The following is a 21,284-nucleotide window of genomic DNA, read 5'->3' as shown; positions in this document are numbered from 1 at the left end:
GTCTCCCCTTGTGTCGAATCAATAAATTGGGTAATACTTCCCTCGAAGACTGTTGCGATCCCCTATACTTGTGGGTCATCACACCCCACACACGCTCTTGCACATATGTTTTCTCAGAATAAATACTTAAGAACGGGATACATAATATGCATCTATCATTACATCTCACCACTTAATGTGATTAGATCTCATAAATAATATCATAGAATAAGGATCCACCACATAAGTATTACAAATATGGCCATAATCACGATAGACGGCTCATATGGCACTAAGAAGTATGAAAAAAATGAGCGAAATAGATCAAGCTACTGCCACAAACCCGTAGTCCAGAGGTGGACTACTCCCTCTTGGTCATGGTGATGATGATGAAGACGTTGGAGAAGGTGGAGATCCCTTCGGCGGTGATCCCGGTGGAGTTTTCCCCTCCAATCTTCTCTGCAGCAGCCTCCGTTTTTGTGTTTCTGTATTTGTGCGGCGCTCTCTCCCGAGAACTCTTCGAGGTCATATATATAATATTTTTTAGAAAAAAATACGTCGGTTCGCGAAAGAATCAGGGCAAATGGACGATCGACGGTCGAAAGAGAGGGGGGGGGGGGATGGCGCGCCCTCCCTTCCTGGGGGCGCCACCTAGCCTCTTTCGGCCCTCAGTTTTTTTACGACCCAGGGTGCTTCTCCCAGTGAAAAAGTTACGTTACAAAAATCCCAGGTCAATGAAAATTATACACAACATGGTTTCATGTTCTACATCATTATAACCCAAATAAATGAGTTCATTGGTAAATCCCCATAAATCAATGTAAAATATGGTATTATCATCATATATATTGCAAATATGTGGAAATTCAATATGATAAAGGACAAAGTTCATATATGCATTTACATGCATCAACGGTGCCGACAACTCTAGCTATGCTGAGGCATAATGGCCGCCGACACCTTTACTGATTCCCGTACCGAGAGCTCTGAAGAAGCACGTACTGCCAAACAATAATATTGTCCGGCTAACACTGTTACACAAATACACAAACTGTAGGACCTTTTTCTCGATTCATTTTTGCGATAGAAGTTATAAGGGTTATGTGCCTAATTGAATGTTAAAATGAAACATGGCAACGACAAGCCAAAAAGGCTAGGAGATCATGGCGCCTTAGGCCAGAAGGTGCTATTGTTCAGCATCATGATCTCCTGGAACCCGTCCCAGATCTCCTGCTCCCTGGCCACCGGCGCCCTTCCCTGCTCCGGCAACCGTGGCATGTGCACCAACAACGAGGCATTCGATCTGCTGTTCTTGCGAGAGCTATCCGGCAATTGCTACGTTTGTGCCTCTGTGGCTGCATCGTCGCCCAAGAAGAAGTAGAAGCTGATGCCGATGCTGAAGACAACGCGGCGGCAGACGGGAAATTGAGCTTGGCGCGGTGGTCGTGGAACTCGAGCGCCATGACGTCGTAGGGGCGCGCGCGGCCTCGGCGGCAGTGTCGAAGGTGCGGAGCCACTTGCGGATGACACGGTGTGGGCCGCTGCCGCACGCCCCTGAACTTGCTCCCTCTCCTTGCACGACGCTTACCCACACCGCCATCCTTCGCGAACAAGGTGCTATTGTTCAGCAGAGCACTCTTCACCCTCACTGCTCGAGGCAGTGATCGCGGCCACGATCATGTCGACCTTCGCGCCGCACCTAGCGCATGCAGCAGCTGCTGGCACCGCGGCGGCAAACGGTGGCGTCGGCGGCTCCAGGTGTAGCGTGGAAACGACGGTGTCACCGGACATGACGGAGATGGGGGTGCGGAGAAAGAGGGAGTTCTCCCGCTCGGAGTTGGGGAGCTGGACCCTGCCGGTGCCGCTCTCCTGCAGTCTCGGCATCATGACGTGAGCTCGTGTAGCTATGCAGTGACATCACTACGACGTGATAAGTCGGTGTCGGAAGGAAGTTTCGCGCTCGTTTGGTGGCTAGGTTGATGAGTCCTCGTGATTTTCACTGATGTCTGAGGTTGTTGTTGGTGCCGAGCCTTTCTAGTAGATCGTGGATTTTTTAAACGACTAGTTTCTGGACACGAACAGAGAGTGAGATCCACACTGCTGAGTGCTGACACCATGTTATCAACTGTTCACACATGTCATATTGTCAAATTGCTGTACTTAGGGAAATCCGATTGATGTGTGTCCATCTTGACTACTCCAAGCATTTTTTTTTATCAATTACTCACTCCCTCCCAAAAAAAAGTCGCTCAATTTTTTCAAAATACAGATATATTTATAACAAAAATATGTCTATGTACATTCATTGTATCTAGAAAATGTTGACCCGCTTTTTTAGGGATAGAGAGTATTAAATCATTTTAAGTGTAATTTCAATAATTTTCTCAGGGATGAATGTAAGGCTGACGTGAGGTGGTCTCCAGCTAGTAGGATTCACCATATTGTGAAATCGGGGTTTATTTTTATTTTTATTTTTGGCATAACTCATCCCTGAGCGAAACTAAATTTTTGTCTAACCCTTTGAACACAACGCTGAAGCATGTTGGCGCCAAGGCACCCTACGCCAAACTCACTAGATGTTTTTTGTGTTGTATTTAGAAAAGGACTAGTTAGTACATCACGTTGACTTTGTTTGATAATGTGCTCTTTTTTAAACTCAAAAGTTTACATCAAAATGAAACAACTCGTAAGAGTTCACACCTATCCTGGGAGGGTGGATCCTGTATGTTGCCAGCGGATGGCTGGGGGCTATTGACTCGGTTTTAATAAAGGAGGCAGTCCTAGGATCCCTCTCAAGCCAAGACGAAGGTCTTCTTGACGCAGGTCCTGCAGGTTGACGCATATTTTTTAGTGCGCCGATCTTCTCCAGGGTGAAGAACTATAATGTATGATCAGGGCGATGACATCGCTTGTGCACAGTTCCCTTCATGAGAGTGTCAGTTTTGGAGAAGATGGATTTCTGGTGCTGTCTTTGTGGTGTTTGGCCTGCTGCTACAAGGAATAGATCGTCGTAGCGGGACTTTCTTTCTTGTAATTTTTTTAGCTGTGTGCATTCGTATTACCGTTAGGCACTGCGTTATTGCAGAGCCTGGGTATTAAATAGTATCTTCACGATATAAATATATTTCATTTCATGAAAAAAATATTTATTTTCTGTGTAAATCCATTTGTTTCTTGTTTAAAAGGACTCATTCGATAAATCAGTTCAAACTCTTCACGTACTACACTCTGTCCAAAATAAATGTCATAACTTTATGTAGATGCATTTATTCATATCTAGAAAAAGTTGCAACAGATCAAACTCTTGACCCTCAATTAGCACTTAGCAAGTCACCTGAAATCCTCATCTACAAGATGTTTTACAGCTGTTGAATATAAATACACCCATCAATTCAAATTTTTAGTTTAATTGGCTAGTGCAGTAATCTTTCATGGTATTAGAGCCAAGAGGTCTCAAGTTTAAGACACTGCTCACGCAGTTTTAAAAACAAAAGAAAAATAATTCTGCGGCCCGCACAAAACCCACGCTAAGGACAGAAATAGCCTAGATGTGAGGGAGAGTGTTGAATATAAATACAGTGTCTGATCTCTTTTCATCAGTTCGAACTTTTAGTTCTATTGACTAGTGTAACAATATTTCAGTAACCTCGTTTCCCCAGCGAGCCGTCCAAAATCGTTCAGAAACATGATTTTCATTCTAATTCAGGAACAAGTTGACCGTGCATAAAAAAAGGAGAAGGAAATTACTAGCTGCCGGAAGCAGAACTAAACAGCTTGAGCAAGACCTACGCGACCTCGCGCTGTCTATCGAACGCTGACAAAGGCATTTGCCCGTCCTCTAGAAGGATGATTAGAAAAGTCACAGCCTCCTCCCACACTACCACGGAGTGTGAAAGCTAAACTTGCAATATGTGGAACATTGGTTTTCTTAATACGGGAATCTCAGGTCAACGCCGGGTCGGCCCACACATAACATGGCGAGATGTGCTCCTCGCGTCCCCGACATCGTGGACGTCGGCGTATCGTCGCGAGATGTTTGTATTAAAAAGAGGTTATTTGGATTGGAGCTGATGTCGCTTTTTGGTTGGCTCGTGTTCAACATTGTTTTTAAGAAATTTTCTTTACTCTTGCTTTGATCTTTTGCGACCAAGTGTTAGTACCATTTTGTTTCCACAACAAAAAATTATAGAACCCTTTCTAAATTAAGTGATGCAGCTTGGTCACCTTGGTCAAGAACTCAAGATACATGACTATCTATACACGTTCTAGTGTGTAGGTTTGTTCATTTTTTTTAAAAAGTTACTCACTCTAATCCATATTAGTTGCCACTAATATAGAAGTTTCTAGATATATCTTTGGTCCATGTGTCTTTAGGTTGTAGCCCGAGCAACGCCTCTGAAGTTTATGTGTTGCAGAGCAACTGCTCTAGTTGCTTGGGTAGAAGATTTTTCGACTCCACGGATGTGCGCCCTTAGGGCTGGTCTGGATGCCGACGGCTCAATTGGGGCATGGTCTTGTTTTTCCCCGGTTTCTGTAATTAGGTAACTGTTACCTTGTGTTCCTAAAAAAAAGCTTGGCAAGTGCAAACATTAAAAAGTATCCTCATTTTTCGATAAAGAGAATATATTAATATCGAAGGATACCAATTACACTCAGCCTCTGCAACAACGTAATACCCTAAAATATTACGGATGCAAATAGTCAAAAAAGAGAAAGAGAAAACTAAGAAATAAAACTCCCGCTACAGCATCACAGCCTAGCAACAGTAATACAACCACCATCAAGACAACACCTGAAAATCGGACTCTTCAAAAGCGACGGCTTCAAGAAGAAAACAGTGCACCAACATCGCGTCACCCGATCAAAGACAAAACATGAATATACAACCGACTATTTATTCATAAGGTTTCAATCTTCAACTGAAACTTTTCTTCCTGTTTCTGTTCTGGTGCTTTTGCTACGGAGAAAGCCTGCCGGCAGATGAGAGCCGGAGAAAAATCCCCTGGAGATCTTCCTTCAAGATGGACCTCGTGCTTCTTATTTTAGTCGATAGGTTAATTCGTCTAGGAGAGAATCTCCTGGCAGTTGTTGATAAGTTAAGATGTGGCATCTACTTCACGTCACCTGGCAAGGAGGAAGTCGGCTTCGCGGGCTGCGCGAGGGGATTTCCGCGTACTTCTCTCTCTAGCCTGTACAGCAACCAATGCATAATAATATTCAACGTGGTTGGCTGCAAGGTCTGGGCGGTGATTGCGCGTTGCCCTTGTTAATTCCGACAGGAAGGATGACAGGTCGGCTTTGCCTGTCCTCTGGCTCTGGGTCTGAACTTCTAAATTACAGTACTTTGCATTGCACCATAGGCATCCTGATATTGTTCTCAAATTCTTCTCAGAATTAAGCAAGTGCTGAGTTCCTTCCTTTGTCTTAAAAACAATCAAGTACTCCCTCTGTTTCCATTATTAAATTGATACTAGTGGACCATATGATCAAGTATATCTATACCTAATAATAAAGGAGCTAAGATTTCTGCCAAAATTTTCTCCAACTTTTTATTGGACTATTGCCCTCCTACCGAACCGCATAATACTGCACTGGCCACTTGCCGGTACCGGTTCTCTCCTTTCTTTTTCCTATCGCCAAGCTATTCCTTCCTTCCGCCGCTGGATCGTTGTGGTTGCCTCCTACCGACCGCATCGCGTAGGTTGGCGCCCTAGAAGATCTCTCATGCGTGGTCTCACTCGCGTCCTCTGTCTCGATCGACCTCCAGGACAAGCGTCGTCCTAGGCCCCGGGAATGAGATGTGCATTGCCTATGAAGAAGGAAAGGAAATGGGCGTCAGCGAGCTCCACATCGAGACCAACCGGTGGTGCGTGAATCCTGAGAAGGGGCGACCGGTGGCAACCAGCGATGACAAAGTCGGGGCAATCTTCTCCCCGGTGGCGAGGGCGGGCGCGCATGGAGCCTGTCCACGGTAGAGGGCGGGGCGTGGAGCCTCCAAGGCAGGCCCTTTTCCAAGGTGTGGGACATGGCGTGCAGGGCAGCCAGAGCACAGTGGGGGCGGGCGCGCAGGAGAGCCTACCGGTGTAGGCAACGAAGGGTGCGTAGGTAGCCTACCGGCAGCGTTTACTTGGTGATTGGTGTGTATTGTGGAGATTGGTGACGATATGAGATGGGGACAACACTCGGCGAGATACCCGATACGAGGGAGATTTTTTTAGGAACCGATACGAGGGAGTTTGTTCCTGATGGATCCCTTGCTCTGGCTTTCCTCTAGGCATGGTTCCTGGGTCACGCTGCGGACCAAATGGCCTAATTAACTAGCAAACGAAACTATTAGGATCATTTACTAGCACGGAACACATTATCAATATGGCTCTACACCTACACCTACGTATAGTCCCACCTCGCTCCCGTATAAGAAATCCCACCAGTTTATATCTGCAAGTTTTCTAGATTGTAACAAGCCAATACCAGCAACAACATCATTATAAGGTCTAAGATATAATGTCGGAGTGGATTTAAAAGAGGAATTGCAAGGGCTGGTGCCATGAGGAAGGAAACATAAAGAAATTAAAGAGGGAGGAAGTAAGGAAAGCTGGGGAGAGCGAATTAAAGGAGGAATTGCAAAAAGAAAAAGAAAAATACACGATGGTTATTGTGATTATTGCACATATACATACGAGAAAATAGCTCAACACATAATTCCGGTTTTGTACAAATAAATCGAGTATATATAGATATTATAAATGGTTGTTGCAAAGATAGTTATAGTCAATTATTAATATATACCAAAAAAATTGGGGCTCGAACATCATCTTGAGGTGGCAGACGGTCACCTGCCATGCACAGCTACCATCGACGGCATCATTGAAGTGTTTCCGTAGCAATGCATGGGTTTTGTGCTAGTATGTACATAAGTCGTGTCGCGTTGATTAAAATAGAATAGAGTTGGAGTTTTATATATAAAGTCGGGCCATGAGACCTTATGTTTAAAACAAAAGGAATGGAGGGAATATGTAGTGGTAGGTCTTTATAAAATAAGTACTCCCTATGTTCTAAATTAATTGATTGAACATTGTATATGCGTTTGTATTTGGAACGGAGGTAAAATATGTTTTCCTTTTCTTTTCCTTTCCACCGATCTAAATCAGATCCAGACGAAGATGTTGGTTAGTCAAAAGTTGAGCAAGCAACTGTTCCAACCAGAAAAATGAGGTGCAGAGACAATATTGAATTAAATAAGATAAGACGAAAACTCGCTTTTACACCACAAAGACGCATGGAAGTCACGTCATGCGATCTAGGGTTAGAGCATCTCTAGCAGAGCCCGTAAACACGTGAACTGAAAAATGTGAGTTCGGTTCACTGAATTCGTGTTTACAGGCCGGAAAACCGTTATCACAGATTAGAATCTCTTAAAGTGGAACCGAAAAACGGAATTTAAAATGTCGTGGGTAAATTAGGCGATGATCATAGTTCGAGATGAATTCGATGCTCCGCTTGACCATCAAAACTTATATAGTTCGAGAAATTAAAGCTAAAATACTTGTACACCGGCGAGCGCTAAAATGCAGCCTAAAATAGTGGCCTGTGCGCACGGCGGTGCCGGTGGTGGCGCAGCGTATCGGCGGCAGACGGCGTCGACGCTGTCGTGGAGGAGGTTCACTCCTCGTCGGCGTCAAGCTCGACTATTTCGAGCTTCACGCGGCGGACGTGGGCCTCCCGGCGGGCCGCCTCGTACTCTCGCACGAGGCGGACGGCGTCCGCCTCCTCCCGACGGAAGCGAGCGCGGGCCTCCGCCTCGCTGATGGCCTTGGTCTGCGCGAGGACGGCCTCCGACTCATTGATGTCGTGGATGTAGTCGCCGGTGGAGATGGTGGGCGACCGCGCGGGGACGAGGTCCTCGTCGTCGCTGCTGTCCGCGCGGGGACGCGGTGCGCGGCTTGAGCCGCCGGACGAGGAGCCCTCGCCAGTGTTGCCGTAACTGGCGAGCTTCCCTAGCCCCCAGTTCGTCCATCGGCGGGCGCTGCGCTTGCGCGCGCCCTCCGACTTGTTCCGTTTGCGCCGCTCCGCCTCGGTGCGGAACACGGGCGGACGCGGCGGCGACTGGCCGCCGCCCAATCCGGCACCACGGCCTTGTGAGCCTCCACGGGGCACCATCGTGCCGACGAGGAGGGTGGATCGGTGGCTGGGCGCTGCTGGATTGCTCGCCGGAAAATGGGGTAGGCGGCGGCGGAGGGAGAGGAACGACGGAGGGGAGTAGGGTTTGGAAACCGAACTCCCCTCCCGCGAACCCTTTTAATACGGGGCGATCACTCGATTTCTCGGAGACCTGAACTCGTTATACGGGCCAGACCGCGAGTTTGGGCTCCGTTCTGACTCAGTTTCGGCCCGAACCCTATTCTCGCCGGAATTATTCAGTTTCCATCGCGAGTTCGGACTCTGCTAGAGATGCTCTTATCAGCTTCGCGTCGTGATCGTGAGTAGTAACGCTTTATCGAATGGCCAAAAAACGGCAGTGAGTCGCCCATGGATAACATTGCCCTTGTACCATTAAAGCTCCAGTGCTTTCACCACGATCGTCCAGGCTAACAAACTGCAAGGATCACCATCAGGTAGCAATAACGGTTATGAACTCAAACAGACGCACTTCACTCAACAATCGATAAAAATATAGTGGATAAACAAGTAGCTGAAAGTTTTTAGTCAGTACGCAACAGTTGGACAAATTACCTAGCTAACTGATATAGAAATACTACTAGCAAACTCCAGTAACCCACATGGATATCAGGAGCAACGATCTTGAACCAAAGATCCAAATGCCATAACCTCTAGCTTGTCCTCAGCGACACGTGACCAAGCAACGGTAATCACCACCTCAACGCCACGAATGGTACAACATCCCCGGCTTATTTTGCTTAATCTGGGCAGGAAACTGACATGCTCCTTTGCAGCAATTTTACCAGATTTAGAGTAGGCTTGTATCTCAACATCCAACCTTCCTTCATAGTCTACAGAAACAACATCTCTTGGCAGATGTAGGTAACCATCGGAACCTTTCAGCATTGCTCCATCTTTTGAATCAACCATCACAATTTCAGGGTACTTTGACTTCCCTGGTAGTGGGGAACAAGTAACTCGGGCACCATATTCAAAAGGATATGGCTGACCAGTGGATATATCAGCCTGGACGCCCAAGATTGTGGCCTGGGTCGTTCTTTCAACAACTTGCACCCGTAACTCTACTGTGCAGAAACAATTCTTAAAGCAAACGGTAGATGCATCACCAAATAGTTCGTGGTAATCGCGCGCCTGAGTGATCAATGGCTTATCTTGAGACTTTGTTGTACCTTTTATGTATAGCTGGATTTCAAAGGTGACCCTGTCTGTATATACAACAGCACGAGATGGACCAATCAAGCGCAAGAAAGTATCCTGCAAGCATTGATGATAAAACCCCATTAATCAACAACTCATGTAGGCATACAATCCAAAAGAGCAAATAAAAATAAAAAATACATACATCTTGTGTCAACTCTTGAGAATTTTCCCTTCGACGGGAAAAGATAAAGTTGCGGTTGCGATCCACGACATCTCGAACGACAACTTTACCATACACAGACAACGGCCAATGGAGGTCACCAGCTACTTCTGCGAGCTTGATGGAGAATATCTGCAAGGTGGCGGGAGTGGACGCGGCCCTATTGGGTGGGAGGCGTCCAGGTGTGTAGTGTGTAAACTGCATGGAGCTCAACAGGGCTGCTTGTAGAACCCAATTGAAGAAAGCGTGTGTTAGAAATCTGCCATGAATTACTGGAGCACTAGTTAAGCAGAAAACTAAATCCCTAATTTCCTTGTAGAAGGGCCCCTTTCCTTATTAGAGAAAAAAGGTATGTAGACTAAGACTACTAGGTACGGGAAACGAGTGACATAAGCAGGCGGCAGGATGTGTACTCACTCGTTAATTCGAAGGAACCGCAGGTTTCGCTCCACTGAGATTTCCAGAGACTGTAGTGTAAGAAGAAATCATTTGCCTCATCAGCCATCTCGTCTGCCATCTTCTTGGCCAATGCTGTGGCTGATTCGCCTCTTCCATGATCGAGATCATCTTGGACAGAGCACTGTCCCAATCTGGTCAGTGAATCGGTGGCACTGGGATCTGCAGATTCGATTAACAGCTTGTCTGATTCCAACATAGGCGGGTCCTCCTCTATGGCTGACGTACTCCTCATAGCTATGTCAAATTTGTCGGACAATTCTTTGAGCAGTAGCCGCAAGGCCCTCCTCTGTGCAAACTTTTCTTTGATGTCGAGCAAGGCTCTCTTTATTCCATTGGGAAGATAATCTTCCTCCGCACTCTGCTGCATCTCAGGCTCCTCCTCATCCCGTTGCATCTCAGATCTTATCCCCGCCATCTCAGGTTTCTTTCGCGACTCCTCCTTGCGCATCGAAGGCTCGCCGCCAGTTGAATCCAACCCTACCAGTAGGGCACCCTCCTGAGCTTCCCTCGTAGCTTCTTCAGCCTTTGTCGCAGATTCTTCAGTCTCCGGACTGGTCACCTCTTGATCCGTGGCCAATTTGCCGCTGCCCACCGTCACAGATTCTTCACCTCTATCACTGGGATTCTTCCCGTTGCTAGACATGTGTTCCTCCTCGTCATCACAATCAGGATCCAAGATCTCAAATTTGTTGGGCATATCTTTGGGTAAGCACGATGTATCGTAGCCTGATGGGCAGGTTCAGGTCGGCGCCGGATCAGGTGGGCCCACCTAATTAACATGAGAGATAGATCATGAGACGTGGTAATCGCATCCCAGCCGTCGTGGTCGTCGGCCGTCTGCTATCATCGCGAGACGCTTTAAAAGAAGAAAAAAAAGATGTTATTTAGATCGGAGCGGACGTCTCTTTATGTGACCCTTGCATTGATCTTTTGTGACCAAGTACTAGAAGCATATGTTTTAGTTTACTGTCTGCAATTCGCAAAAAAAACAAAGTTTTCTGTCTACCCCGCCGCGCCAGCAACAGATTGGTCACACTGATGGACATGCACCCATTAATTCTAATGTTTTCAAACTTTTGTTGTTTTGCCAAAAAAAAACTACCAAATCTATTAGAGCATCTCCAGTCGCGTCCTCAAACCGTGTCCCATAATAGCCCTGGATGGAGTGTTTGGGGGCCGACACCGCGTGGTGCTGCTTTTGGGGCACGTCTCTACCGAGCCGCGTCCCCAAAACACTCCTCCCAAAATATGTTTATTTAAAATAAATATTTTATTCATGATTTTGAAGATGCTCCATCGCTTTTGCATTGAAAAACATTGAAACGGCCGATGAACATCCAGAAACCTTGGCAGCCACAAAGGGAGATCATAGAAACCTAGACTAGAGCTTCTACTGGCCCTCACCTTCTCTGTTGTCGTCGTCGTTGTCGTCACTTGTGTCATTGCCATGGTAGTGTATACAGCAAAACTCGTCGTCGAACACCTTGACGCTTATCTCGTTGTCGCCTTCGTAGAGGAAGTTCACCAAGTAGTCAACCTACTTATTGACAAAACGGGCGAACTTCTCCCAGCTGGTATGGAGGTTGATCTTCCCTTGCCCGTTGAAGAAGAACTCCACGGGCCACAGGCAGAAGTCACCCTGGCGGCTCCCAGCCGACGGTAAATTCCCCGAAGTTGTTCGGCAGGTTCCTCTTGCTGAAAGGGTCATCGTTGATGTGAACGACAAACTAGAAGTACTTGTCGTGGAGGCACTCCTTCTGCTCTTCCTCGGGCGACGGTGAGCGTGCATGTGACGGTGAAAGTGTATGCGATGGTGAGCATGCAACATGGCCGCCCCTGCCTTGGCCGCGACAGCGTTCGACCGCGGCCAGTGAACCCGCCATGGAGCGCGTATGGATTAAGTTGGGTGGCATTGTAGCGGCGCTAGGGTTGTGGATGTGCAACACTAGGGTTGTGTAATAAGGAGAATGAGCGAGCACCCCATTTCATACGCCGGAGGCAAGCGAGGGGAAGGTGTCACACATTAAAATGCCAGCACGCTGGAAAGGGCGCGACGAGACGTGTCCCTGCACGTCTGGGGAAACTGCATCGTCGTTGGGTGAAAATTTATTTTTCTTGGCCTGTGGTGGGCAATGGGTGCGCGCAAAACCTGTGTGTCTGACACGGTTAGCCCACCAATCACTGCGTCGCTTTTAGTTGCATCTGGCGCCCCCGCAGTGTCCCCTATGTAGCGGGGATGAGCTCGGGGTGTCGGACACCGTATTGGTCCACGCTAGACCGACAAAGGCTTTGGGACACGCGGCTAGGGGTTAGGGGCGGTCAAACGTCCGGCGCGCCGTAAATCCTTTGGAGGACGAGACTGGAGATGCTCTTACCATGCTCAAACCAAACAATCACAATTTGGTGATAGCGCGAAGATTAGTGAGGTTCGGCAAACTTGTGTACTCTTTAGGGCATGATTATGAGTGTTCCTACTCTTTCACATCGCAACATCTGGCCATCGGAGGCGCTAGCACAAGTGAAAAAAACAAGATGTAGTATAGAGAAGGTGAATAGACGTTTTAAAAATAATTAACAATTTGGCTTGTAAGAATGTTAAATTAGAAAATTTACCGTGTGGAAAATGTAAAGGTTAAGGCATGTGCTCCCCTATTCCATTAGATAAAAACAACGTTATTTACATGGGTATCTCAAACTGGATAAAGAGGGGAAAAAAGGGACCGTAGCGAAAACAAACTAATACTTCCTTCGATTCATATAAATGGTCACTTCTAGATATATTTATATCAGCAATAAATAATATAAATCGGATGGAGTAGGAAAAAGAACTTGCGAGGAGCATGGTCTCGTTGGTCGTCCGTGGCATACAGACGAGTTTGAAGTTCTCTGATGTACGTGCACTTCAGATTGATTTCAATCGTATATGTCTCTGTCTGACTGTCTCTTTGATCTAAATCGAATCAGTCGTTTGCTTGCGGGAAAAGGCGAACGGAAGCAACGAATCAACTATCTAGAAAGATCACGAATGGAACGGCGGCTGGCTTCCTTCTGTTCCTATCTTCTTGTTGTTCTTCTACCTCAAATTCCTTGATATACTCCCAGTCACACTGATCCTTCTGTCCTTGGTTCCATGCCACCAAGTTGTATTGCTGATGTTGTGTTAGACTGATGGAGGTTCGTAGCTCAGAAGCTGGCACTGTCCAGCATCATGATCTCGTGTAGCCCATCCCAAATCTCCTGCTCCCTCGACACCGGCGTCCCCTGCTCCGGCAGCCGCGGTACGTGCGCGGGAGACGACGCATTTGAACCGCAGTTTTCATGATGGCTCTCCGGCAAGCGCCGCGGCTGCGGCTGCGGCTGCATGGTTGCCCATGAAGAAACGGAGGCGGACGCCGACAACGACGCGGCGGCGGCTGCCGGGAAGTTGAGCTTGGCGCGGCTGCCGCGGAACTCGAGCGCGGCGACGTCGTAGGCGTGCGCGGCCTCGGCGGCGGTGTCGAAGGTGCCGAGCCACTTGCGGACGGCGCGGTGCGGGTCGCGGATCTCCGCCGCCCACTTGCCCCACGGCCGCTGCCGCACGCCGCGGAACTTGCTCCCCGGCCTCCTCGCACGACGCTTGGCCACGCCGCCATTCTTCACGAAGCTCGCGGCAGAGCACTCTTCGCCCTCGCTGCTCGAGCCGGTCGTCGCCGCCACGGCGGTGGCGAGGTCGCAGCCGAGGCACCCGTCGACGCTGCACCTAGCGCACGCGGGAGCGGCGGGAGCAGCTAACCTGGGCGGCGTGGACTGCTCGAGGTGCAGCAGCGTGGGGACGACGGCGGCGGTGTCCCCGGAGACGACGGAGATGAGGGCGCGGAGGATGAGAGAGTTCTCTTGCTCGGAGTTGAGGAACTGAAACCCGCGCTCCAGCCTCGGCGCCATGACAGGCAGCTCGTGTAGCTCAGCTGTGGCGTAGAGTGAGGTCGGTGTGTCGAGAAAGTTTTGCGATCTGAGTTGAGTTCTGGTGATGATTCTGCTCTGATGTTTCAGGTTGTTTGCTTCCGTGGGTTTTATACTTGATCGAGAATGTCCATGCGCATTTAGAACACGTTTACAGTCCCCTGACGGCTGGCTGGCTGGCTGTGACCAATTTTCAGCTGTCCTGTCCACACACGTTATCTAGTGAAATTTGGCTGGCTTTTAGGCAAATATCACTTTGGCAACATCTGGTGATTTTGACCAGTCGGTGCATATTTTGGCAATCTTGCATGGCTAAGAGCATCTCCAGTCGCGTCCCCAAAGCGTCCCCCAAACCGCGCCGGATTGAGCGTTTGGGGGACGTGTTTTGCTCGTGCCGCGTTTGGGGGACGTCGCTCCCCAGCCGCGTCCCCCAAACGCCGCCCCAAACATTTAAAATAATTTTTTTGGCATTTTTATTTCAATTTCCACAAACTAATACATAATTGGGAACGTGGTTTACACCAAAACATAGTTTGGAACATGGTTTTCCACAAACTAATACATAGTTTGAACCATGGTGGACACAAATATAAAATATTGCAAAAAAACTAAACCTAACTAGGCCGTGCATCGAAGGTTTCCTGTGTTCGCTGCTAAGAAACAACACTCGAGGCCACACCCGGTCACCTAAGCTGGAAAATCCAGCGGGAGGATGGTGCCGTTGTTGGTTCTACCGATGAGGCGAACATGCGAAACCTCCGTGCACGTATTCGCCGCGAAGAAACAACACTCGGTCGTCCTCCTCGTCGGTCTGCCGTCGTCGTGGGAGTCCCCGTCGGCGTGGTAGTCCCGGAGGCAGCGCCTCTCGTCGAAGACCTTGACGCTCATGTCCCCTGTTGCCGAAGTAGGAGAACACGAGGATGAAGCCGGCTTGGAGGCTGTGGTGGCGCGCGAACTTCTCCCGGCCGATGTTGAGGTACATCTTGCCGCGCGCGTCGTAGATCGCGTCGACGATCCACCGGCGAAGCCGCACGAATGCTCCCGCGGATGCATCTTGCGCGGGCGTACGCCGCCGACGTACTCGGCGAAGGAGTCCGGCAGCCTGCGGATGCCGCGCGGGTCGCCCTTGAGGACGTGGACGAACTCGAACAGGACGTCCGGCTCCACGTCCATCTCCGACGAAGACGACGGCGTGGGAGGCGACGGCGAGCGTTCAGCTATGCCGCAGCCACGACCACGACCACGGCCGCGGCCGCGAGGTCGGCCTGCGCCTCTACCAGACATAGCGTCGAGTCTTGTTGAGAGATGGTGGCGGCTAGGGTTTGGGAGGGAGGCGCTAGGGTTTGTGTGTGAGAGGGACGATGAGAGGCACCCCTTTTTATAGGCCGGAGGGAGGCGGAGGAGCGGTGGCGCTCATTACGCCGGCACGCAGAGCTAGGCGCGATGGGACGCGTCGCTGCGCCCTCTGCGGAAACCGCATCGTCGGCTGCGCGCCACTAACTTCCGTCGCGAGGTGGCGACGGTTAGGTTTAAATTAATTGTGCCGCTGACGGGTCGGCCCCGCCACTCCCCGCCTCGCTTTTCGTTGTGTCCGGCGTCCCCGGTGCGTCCCCTGTGGGACGGGCTCGGGGCGCCGGACACCGTATAGGGACGCGCCGGACAAAAAAGGGCTTTGGGGGACGCGGCTGGATAGCATTTTTGGTCCGGCGCGCCCCAAATCCCTTTGGGGGGCGGTTTGGAGGACGCGGCTGGAGATGCTCTAAGTTATAAATTTTATAAACATGAAGAAGGAAAGGACATTTGGTCCACATGGACACTAGTGATTTCCTTTTAAAAATATTATAAAAAATCATATTTCTGAGTTTTTTGGAAGAAAATAATTTGAGAATGTAGCTAGTGGTTTACCACAAACGTGCAACCTATCAATTGAAAATGACTTGTATCAACACACAAATGACAAAATATGGGTTTGAGTAAAAAAGTTTAAATATACAAAAATTATCTGATATTTTCATTTCAAGGTAGCCTAAAATAAAAATAAAAAAGTCCGCAATGCTATTTTGCATGCTTGTAGGAGCTCATGTGTCTGGAGAACTTTTCAATGAGGAAGGGCCCTCATTTATGTTGTAAATTAAAAATTGCAAGAAATGTAGAGTTGAGTATAGTGAACAATACACATTTCCAAGCCCCCATAATTTATCAGAATTTATAATTTCGGGTCTATGTTTTTTTTGCTTTCTTCCAGTATATATCAGGATATTTTTTCCCATAATTCTTTGAAATTTTATGACGTCATTATCAAGTTTTTTATTTAAAAAAAGCGAGCTACATGTATTGCGAGCTCCAAAGCGATTTTCCCAGCTCGATGTGATGCACTGTACTCAGCTGAGGGCATTGCACCTGTTCTCAATAATCCCCCTTTTGCTAGATTATTACTAATAAAATCATAAAGGCTAATCAACAGAGAATTTATTATTTATCCTAATGCATTGAACTCGCTGTGAAGTTACATTGGAGTGGCCTGTTGGTGAACAAGAGTTTCCCGGCTATCAGCTCAAAACCGATCAGAGTTCCGAAGATAAGTTTAGCAAACTATTATTTCCACGATGTTGCACAATAGTTTGTCCGTCCTAAAATAAGTATCACAAATTTTATTTAGATGCGAATGTACTATCATAAAACAGAGGTAGTAGAAAATAAAAACGTCATTAGCTGGAAACCGGCCGGTTTCCATACTGTGCAGCGCTGTCTGTCGAAGTGAACGCTGACACAGGAGTGTTTGACCTTGACCACTCGTTGAACAAGGACGGGTTAATTAGTTTAGAATAAACTATCACGTCCATGAGGTGACGGTGCAAATTAGAAAATAGAAACGTACATAACGCTGACAAAATGAAGGCGTGGTTGAACTTGGCCACTTGTGGAAGAAGGATGATCCGAGTTCCCACATCGTGAAAGCGACGCGTAGTACAGGATAAGGCCCGATCGATCTGGACCGTCGTTTTCTACCACGCGCGGCTGAGGTCGGCTCGAGGGAGATGGATGGTGAGACGTGCTCTTCGCGTCCTCGCCGACGTTGGATGTCGGCGTACCCAGCTGATACAGTCCGAAACTGAATGTTGCTTTCAGCCCGGCTCGTGCCACCAAGTCCTAGTACTCACTCTAGTACGAGATAGGCGACTTTGGGATGTTCCGAAGTACTCACTCCGTTAAGAAATACAGGTGACTACGTTTTATTTAGATACGGATTTACCTACTCACTGAAATACGTCTACATAGCAGATGTCACCAATCTGCACAATTTCACGAATTATGCAGGCCGGCGGTCAAAAACCAGCTATAGCAGATGCCCTATCCGCTGTCTTCAAAAAAATTTAATGCACAACCTCTAAAGTAGTCGATTTTGCCTCTCAAAGTAGGGCTCCAAGCCTCATTTTGAGAGACACCTACATAATATCCAACGCTGCTCCCCAGACACCTTCTCTCCTCAAACTCTTCTCTTCCAACTCCGCCACCATCGTCGAAATCCCATCCCTGCCGCCAAGACCATCACAATCGACGGTGGAGGGTATCACCGTCCCAGGGTCGGCATCTCCGTGACCTCCCACGCCTTCCCCTGCCAACACAACTCAAACATGGTTGCCGTTTGTTCCTCGACGATTCCAGTGCCCAGGATTTGCCTCGCCTGACTCTGAGGCCCGGAGGAGCCTCTCGACTCCACCGCAAGGCACCTTCATCATGGCAGCTTTACCATGGCAGCTTCTGCTTGATCTGCCGCCACTCACGACCCCATCTCGTCCAACCTTGGTGTCATGGTGACAAGGTATCGACTTGTGAATGCCTACAGATTGTAGACTAGGGTTTTCGTATGAAGTAGAGTGCAAGTAGATATCGAGGGTTCAGCCGGAAAAGTACTCGACTGCTAGAAAACTAGTTTTATGTTGACAATAAAATCGATCCTCTCTTTCTCCCTCGACTCCCCCTTATATAGGAGGCGGAGTCGAGGGTTTCGTGCTATACAAGTTACAAAGTCCGGGAGACTCTTTGAGTTCGTCCCGTAATAGTTACAAGTTATTATTCCTAATACAACTCTATCTTTCCAAACTATCTCTTAATTGGGCTTCCGGGCTTCATAAACTTCGGGTCGTGGGCCTTCAGTAAACCCCGGGTACCATCTTTGGCAGGATTGGGGATGCCTATGTCACATGGGGCACAAACGAGGACAGTGAACCTTTCAATGACGGCGGGAACAATACCTCCGAATCCAGCGATGTACACTATTATAGGATTTGCTCGATTTGGATTTTTTGCAACAAGCAAAATTTCTATGACTTGATGTGTGGATGCATTATTAGGAATTTGAAAGCAGAGTGGAAGTACTATCCACAAGGAAAAAATGCTTATTTTGGAAGATTTGAATTTAACAATCAACAAAAAGAAGAAACATGAAGAAAAAATGAAGAAGGGTGAAGTGAATATAGAGCTTGCAACTAGGCAAATATTCGTGAAGTGTCATTTACTCACTAAATTATGTGTAGTGATATATTTCATCAAGTTTATGTGGTTCTAGTAAGCAGAAGAACTCGTCTTGAAAGGTCGACCTGACTTGAGAGATTTACAAAATCTCAAACTTGTGGACATATTTCAGGATGATAGATTTCTAATCTTGCGAAATGTATTGAACAAAATCCAGTGACAGTTGGAACACCATAGTGAGATCCACACTTTGCCTAAGCAAGTCAAATATTGTAGGACACTTTGTCAGAAACTCAAATATTTGATGGTGATGATGAGATTGTGCTATTCAGACACGCTATCCAGATTTTTTGTGTGGCTTGCTTAGGCAAAATTAATAAGAATCCATGACGATTTTGACCATCGGCTGTATTGACGTATGTTTAGGAGAGTCTAGGTATGAAACTTTGAATATTTCTAGGCAAAATTAATAAGAATCCATGATGATTTTGACCGAAGAGTATAAATGGATTTAATGTTACTAGATATTTGTGTTCACGTTTCTTCTTCTTGGTAGAATGATGTTTTTCAATATATCTCACAATTAATATCTACTTACATGAAATTATGACTTACAATATTAATTTTTGCAAATCAGTCCTTCAAGCTCTCTTCGGTAAACATCTATCTTCGTCCCCTTTTGCACAACTAGAGCAACCAGTTGTAAGGAAGAAATGGTGGAGAAGATGCGAGGCGAGTAGTGGCAGTGGTGGTGGCTTCTACGTGTTGGTTGCTAGGCTCTTGCATCGGGTTCTTGTCGGAGCTCTATGGCGTTCGGCGCAGGTGATCTTCGCACATGCTTTCAGATAGCTCACCCTTTGGGTATATCGGACCTAGGTGGGTTTGAGCTTGTCCTCGGTGGTGCTATGTCTTTTGAATACACTGGCCACCCCCATGTGCGGTGAGGGTGCTCCATGCGAGGGTGCTCTATGGCGTGTCTCTGCTCTGCAATGCCCTTCGACCCCAGGCGATGGCACACATGCGTCGTGGCATCATCTCGGCCGCGCCCGAACTTTTGGCCACACCCTCGACACAGGTGGTGTCAGGGCTCCGTGTGGTATCGGATGCGTGTTGTCTTTCGGTTAGTCGACGGTGGAGTGTCGTGGCTGAGTCTCGGCTGACCAAGGCCGTTCGATTACTCTAGTGATGCATCGAGTTGGGTTTGTCCCTCCCGCATTGTCATGTCCTGCTGGCTCTTCCTTGTAATTATTGTGCTTGCATCACGATGTGTTTTCTCATCAGTCACCTGTCTCCAAGGTTTCTCGGAGTGACCTCCTTGTCTCCCTTGCCCGTGTGTGTTGTTCGGTGTGTGTGTTTTTTTTTACCTTTATCTCTCCCCTTGTGTTTCCCCTGTAAATTCCGATTCATTCGAACCTATCTTGTAGTGGCTGAAAAACATCAGGGGCAACTTTGAATAAAATATATTTAGGTGGGGACTTGCTACGCCCTTTTGAAATTCAAAAAAAAAAAAAAAACTATCTTGAAAGGGGGCACTTGTGCAGCGAGTAAAAACTAAATCTAGCAAAGTAGGACATTGAAAACTGGATGTAAATTCCAGTTGTATTGGTATAAGTTTCAGTCGCTTCAATCAGTCAAAAGCGAACGGAAGCAACTAATTGACCAGCTTGACTGATTTTGAATGGAACGGTGGCTTCTTCCTTCTTGTTCTTGCCAAGCAACGAATAAACCCATGGTTACTGTAGTTCTACCCCGAATTCCACTTTTTCTTAAGCAGCGTGAAAACGGATTGCACTGGTGGGTTGACTGAGCAGCGACGCTACTGCCAGTCACATACTCACATGGATGCCCTTGTCCTTGGCTCCGTTCTATTAGCACGGTCCTACCAAGTTGTATTGCTAAAGCTGTGTTGATTAATGGAGGTTCGAAAACTCAGAATTTGCAATCGTCCATCATCATGATCTCGTATAAGTATAACCCACCCCAGATCTCAATCTCATGCTCCCTCGCCACCGGCTTTCCTTGCTCCGGCAGCCACGATACGTGCACCGGCGACGACGCCTTTGAACAGCAGGTCTCGCGATGGCTATCCGAAAAGCGCTGCGGCTGCGCAGCCGCCCAAGAAGAGGCCGACGCTGTTGATGACGCGGCGGCGATAGGGAAGTTGAGCTTGGCGCGGCGGCCGCGGAACTCGAGCGCCGCGACGTTGTACTGTCGTAGGCGCGCGCGGCGTCGGCGGCGGTGTCGAAGGTGCCTAGCCACTTCCGCACGGCGCGGTGCGGGTCGCGGATCTCCGCCGCCCACTTGCCCCACGGCCGCTGCCGCACGCCCCTGAACTTGTCTCCCTTCCTCGCGCGCCGCTTCCGCACGCCGCCATCCTCCACGCAGCTCGCGGGGGAGCGTTCTTGGCCCTCGCTGCTCGAGGCCGTGGTCTCCGCGGACTCGCAGCCCAGGCACCCATTCGCGCCGCAGCTGGCGCACGCGGGAGCGGCGGGGGCAGCAAAGGGTGGCGTCGACGGCTTTTGGTGCAGCGTCGGGACGACGGCGGCGGTGTCACCAGACACGACGGAGATGAGGGAGCGGAGGAAGAGGGAGTTCTCATGCTCGGAGTTGGGGAGCTGGAACTCGCTCTCCAGCCTTGGCACCATGACGGGAGCTCGCGTAGGCGTAGCTCAGCTGTGACGTAGAGTGAGGTCGGTGTCCGAGAAAAGTTTTGCGATCTGAGTTAAGTTCGAGTGATTCGCTCTGATGTTTCAGGTTGTCTGGTGCCGTGCCTTTTATACATGTCCACGCGCATTTAAAGCACGTTGTTTTCGTGGGAACGGAAGAGTAATTAAGTGGATGGTTGGCCACATGGCACATCCACACAGTACCCTGACGGCTGGATATGGCC

At 48.4% G+C, this 21,284-nt stretch overlaps 1 protein-coding gene and 2 pseudogenes across 1 annotated transcript; all 3 read right to left on the bottom strand.

The window, feature by feature from the left end:
- Positions 1-1,140: 1,140 nt before the first annotated feature.
- Positions 1,141-1,866, bottom strand: LOC124690766 (annotated as a pseudogene).
- A 10,753-nt stretch (positions 1,867-12,619) lies between these two features.
- On the bottom strand, positions 12,620-13,981 carry LOC124688537 (ethylene-responsive transcription factor ERF109-like). Its single transcript, XM_047222202.1, has one exon. It carries the CDS (start codon positions 13,898-13,900, stop codon positions 13,163-13,165), a length of 738 nt encoding a protein of 245 aa, XP_047078158.1. The 5' UTR covers positions 13,901-13,981; the 3' UTR covers positions 12,620-13,162.
- A 6,018-nt stretch (positions 13,982-19,999) lies between these two features.
- LOC124688536 lies at positions 20,000-21,050 on the bottom strand (annotated as a pseudogene).
- Between the last annotated feature and the right edge of the window lie 234 nt (positions 21,051-21,284).

Source organism: Lolium rigidum, chromosome 2, assembly GCF_022539505.1.
Source record: "Lolium rigidum isolate FL_2022 chromosome 2, APGP_CSIRO_Lrig_0.1, whole genome shotgun sequence".
Lineage (NCBI taxonomy): Eukaryota > Viridiplantae > Streptophyta > Magnoliopsida > Poales > Poaceae > Lolium > Lolium rigidum.
Note: the sequence above shows the minus strand (reverse complement) of the source record. Positions and strands in the feature narration are given on the sequence as shown.

What these genes read in the sequence shown, in the direction of transcription:
- LOC124688537 (XM_047222202.1), bottom strand. Translation starts at nt 13,900, where the DNA reads ATGGCGCCGAGGCTGGAGCGCGGGTTTCAGTTCCTCAACTCCGAGCAA.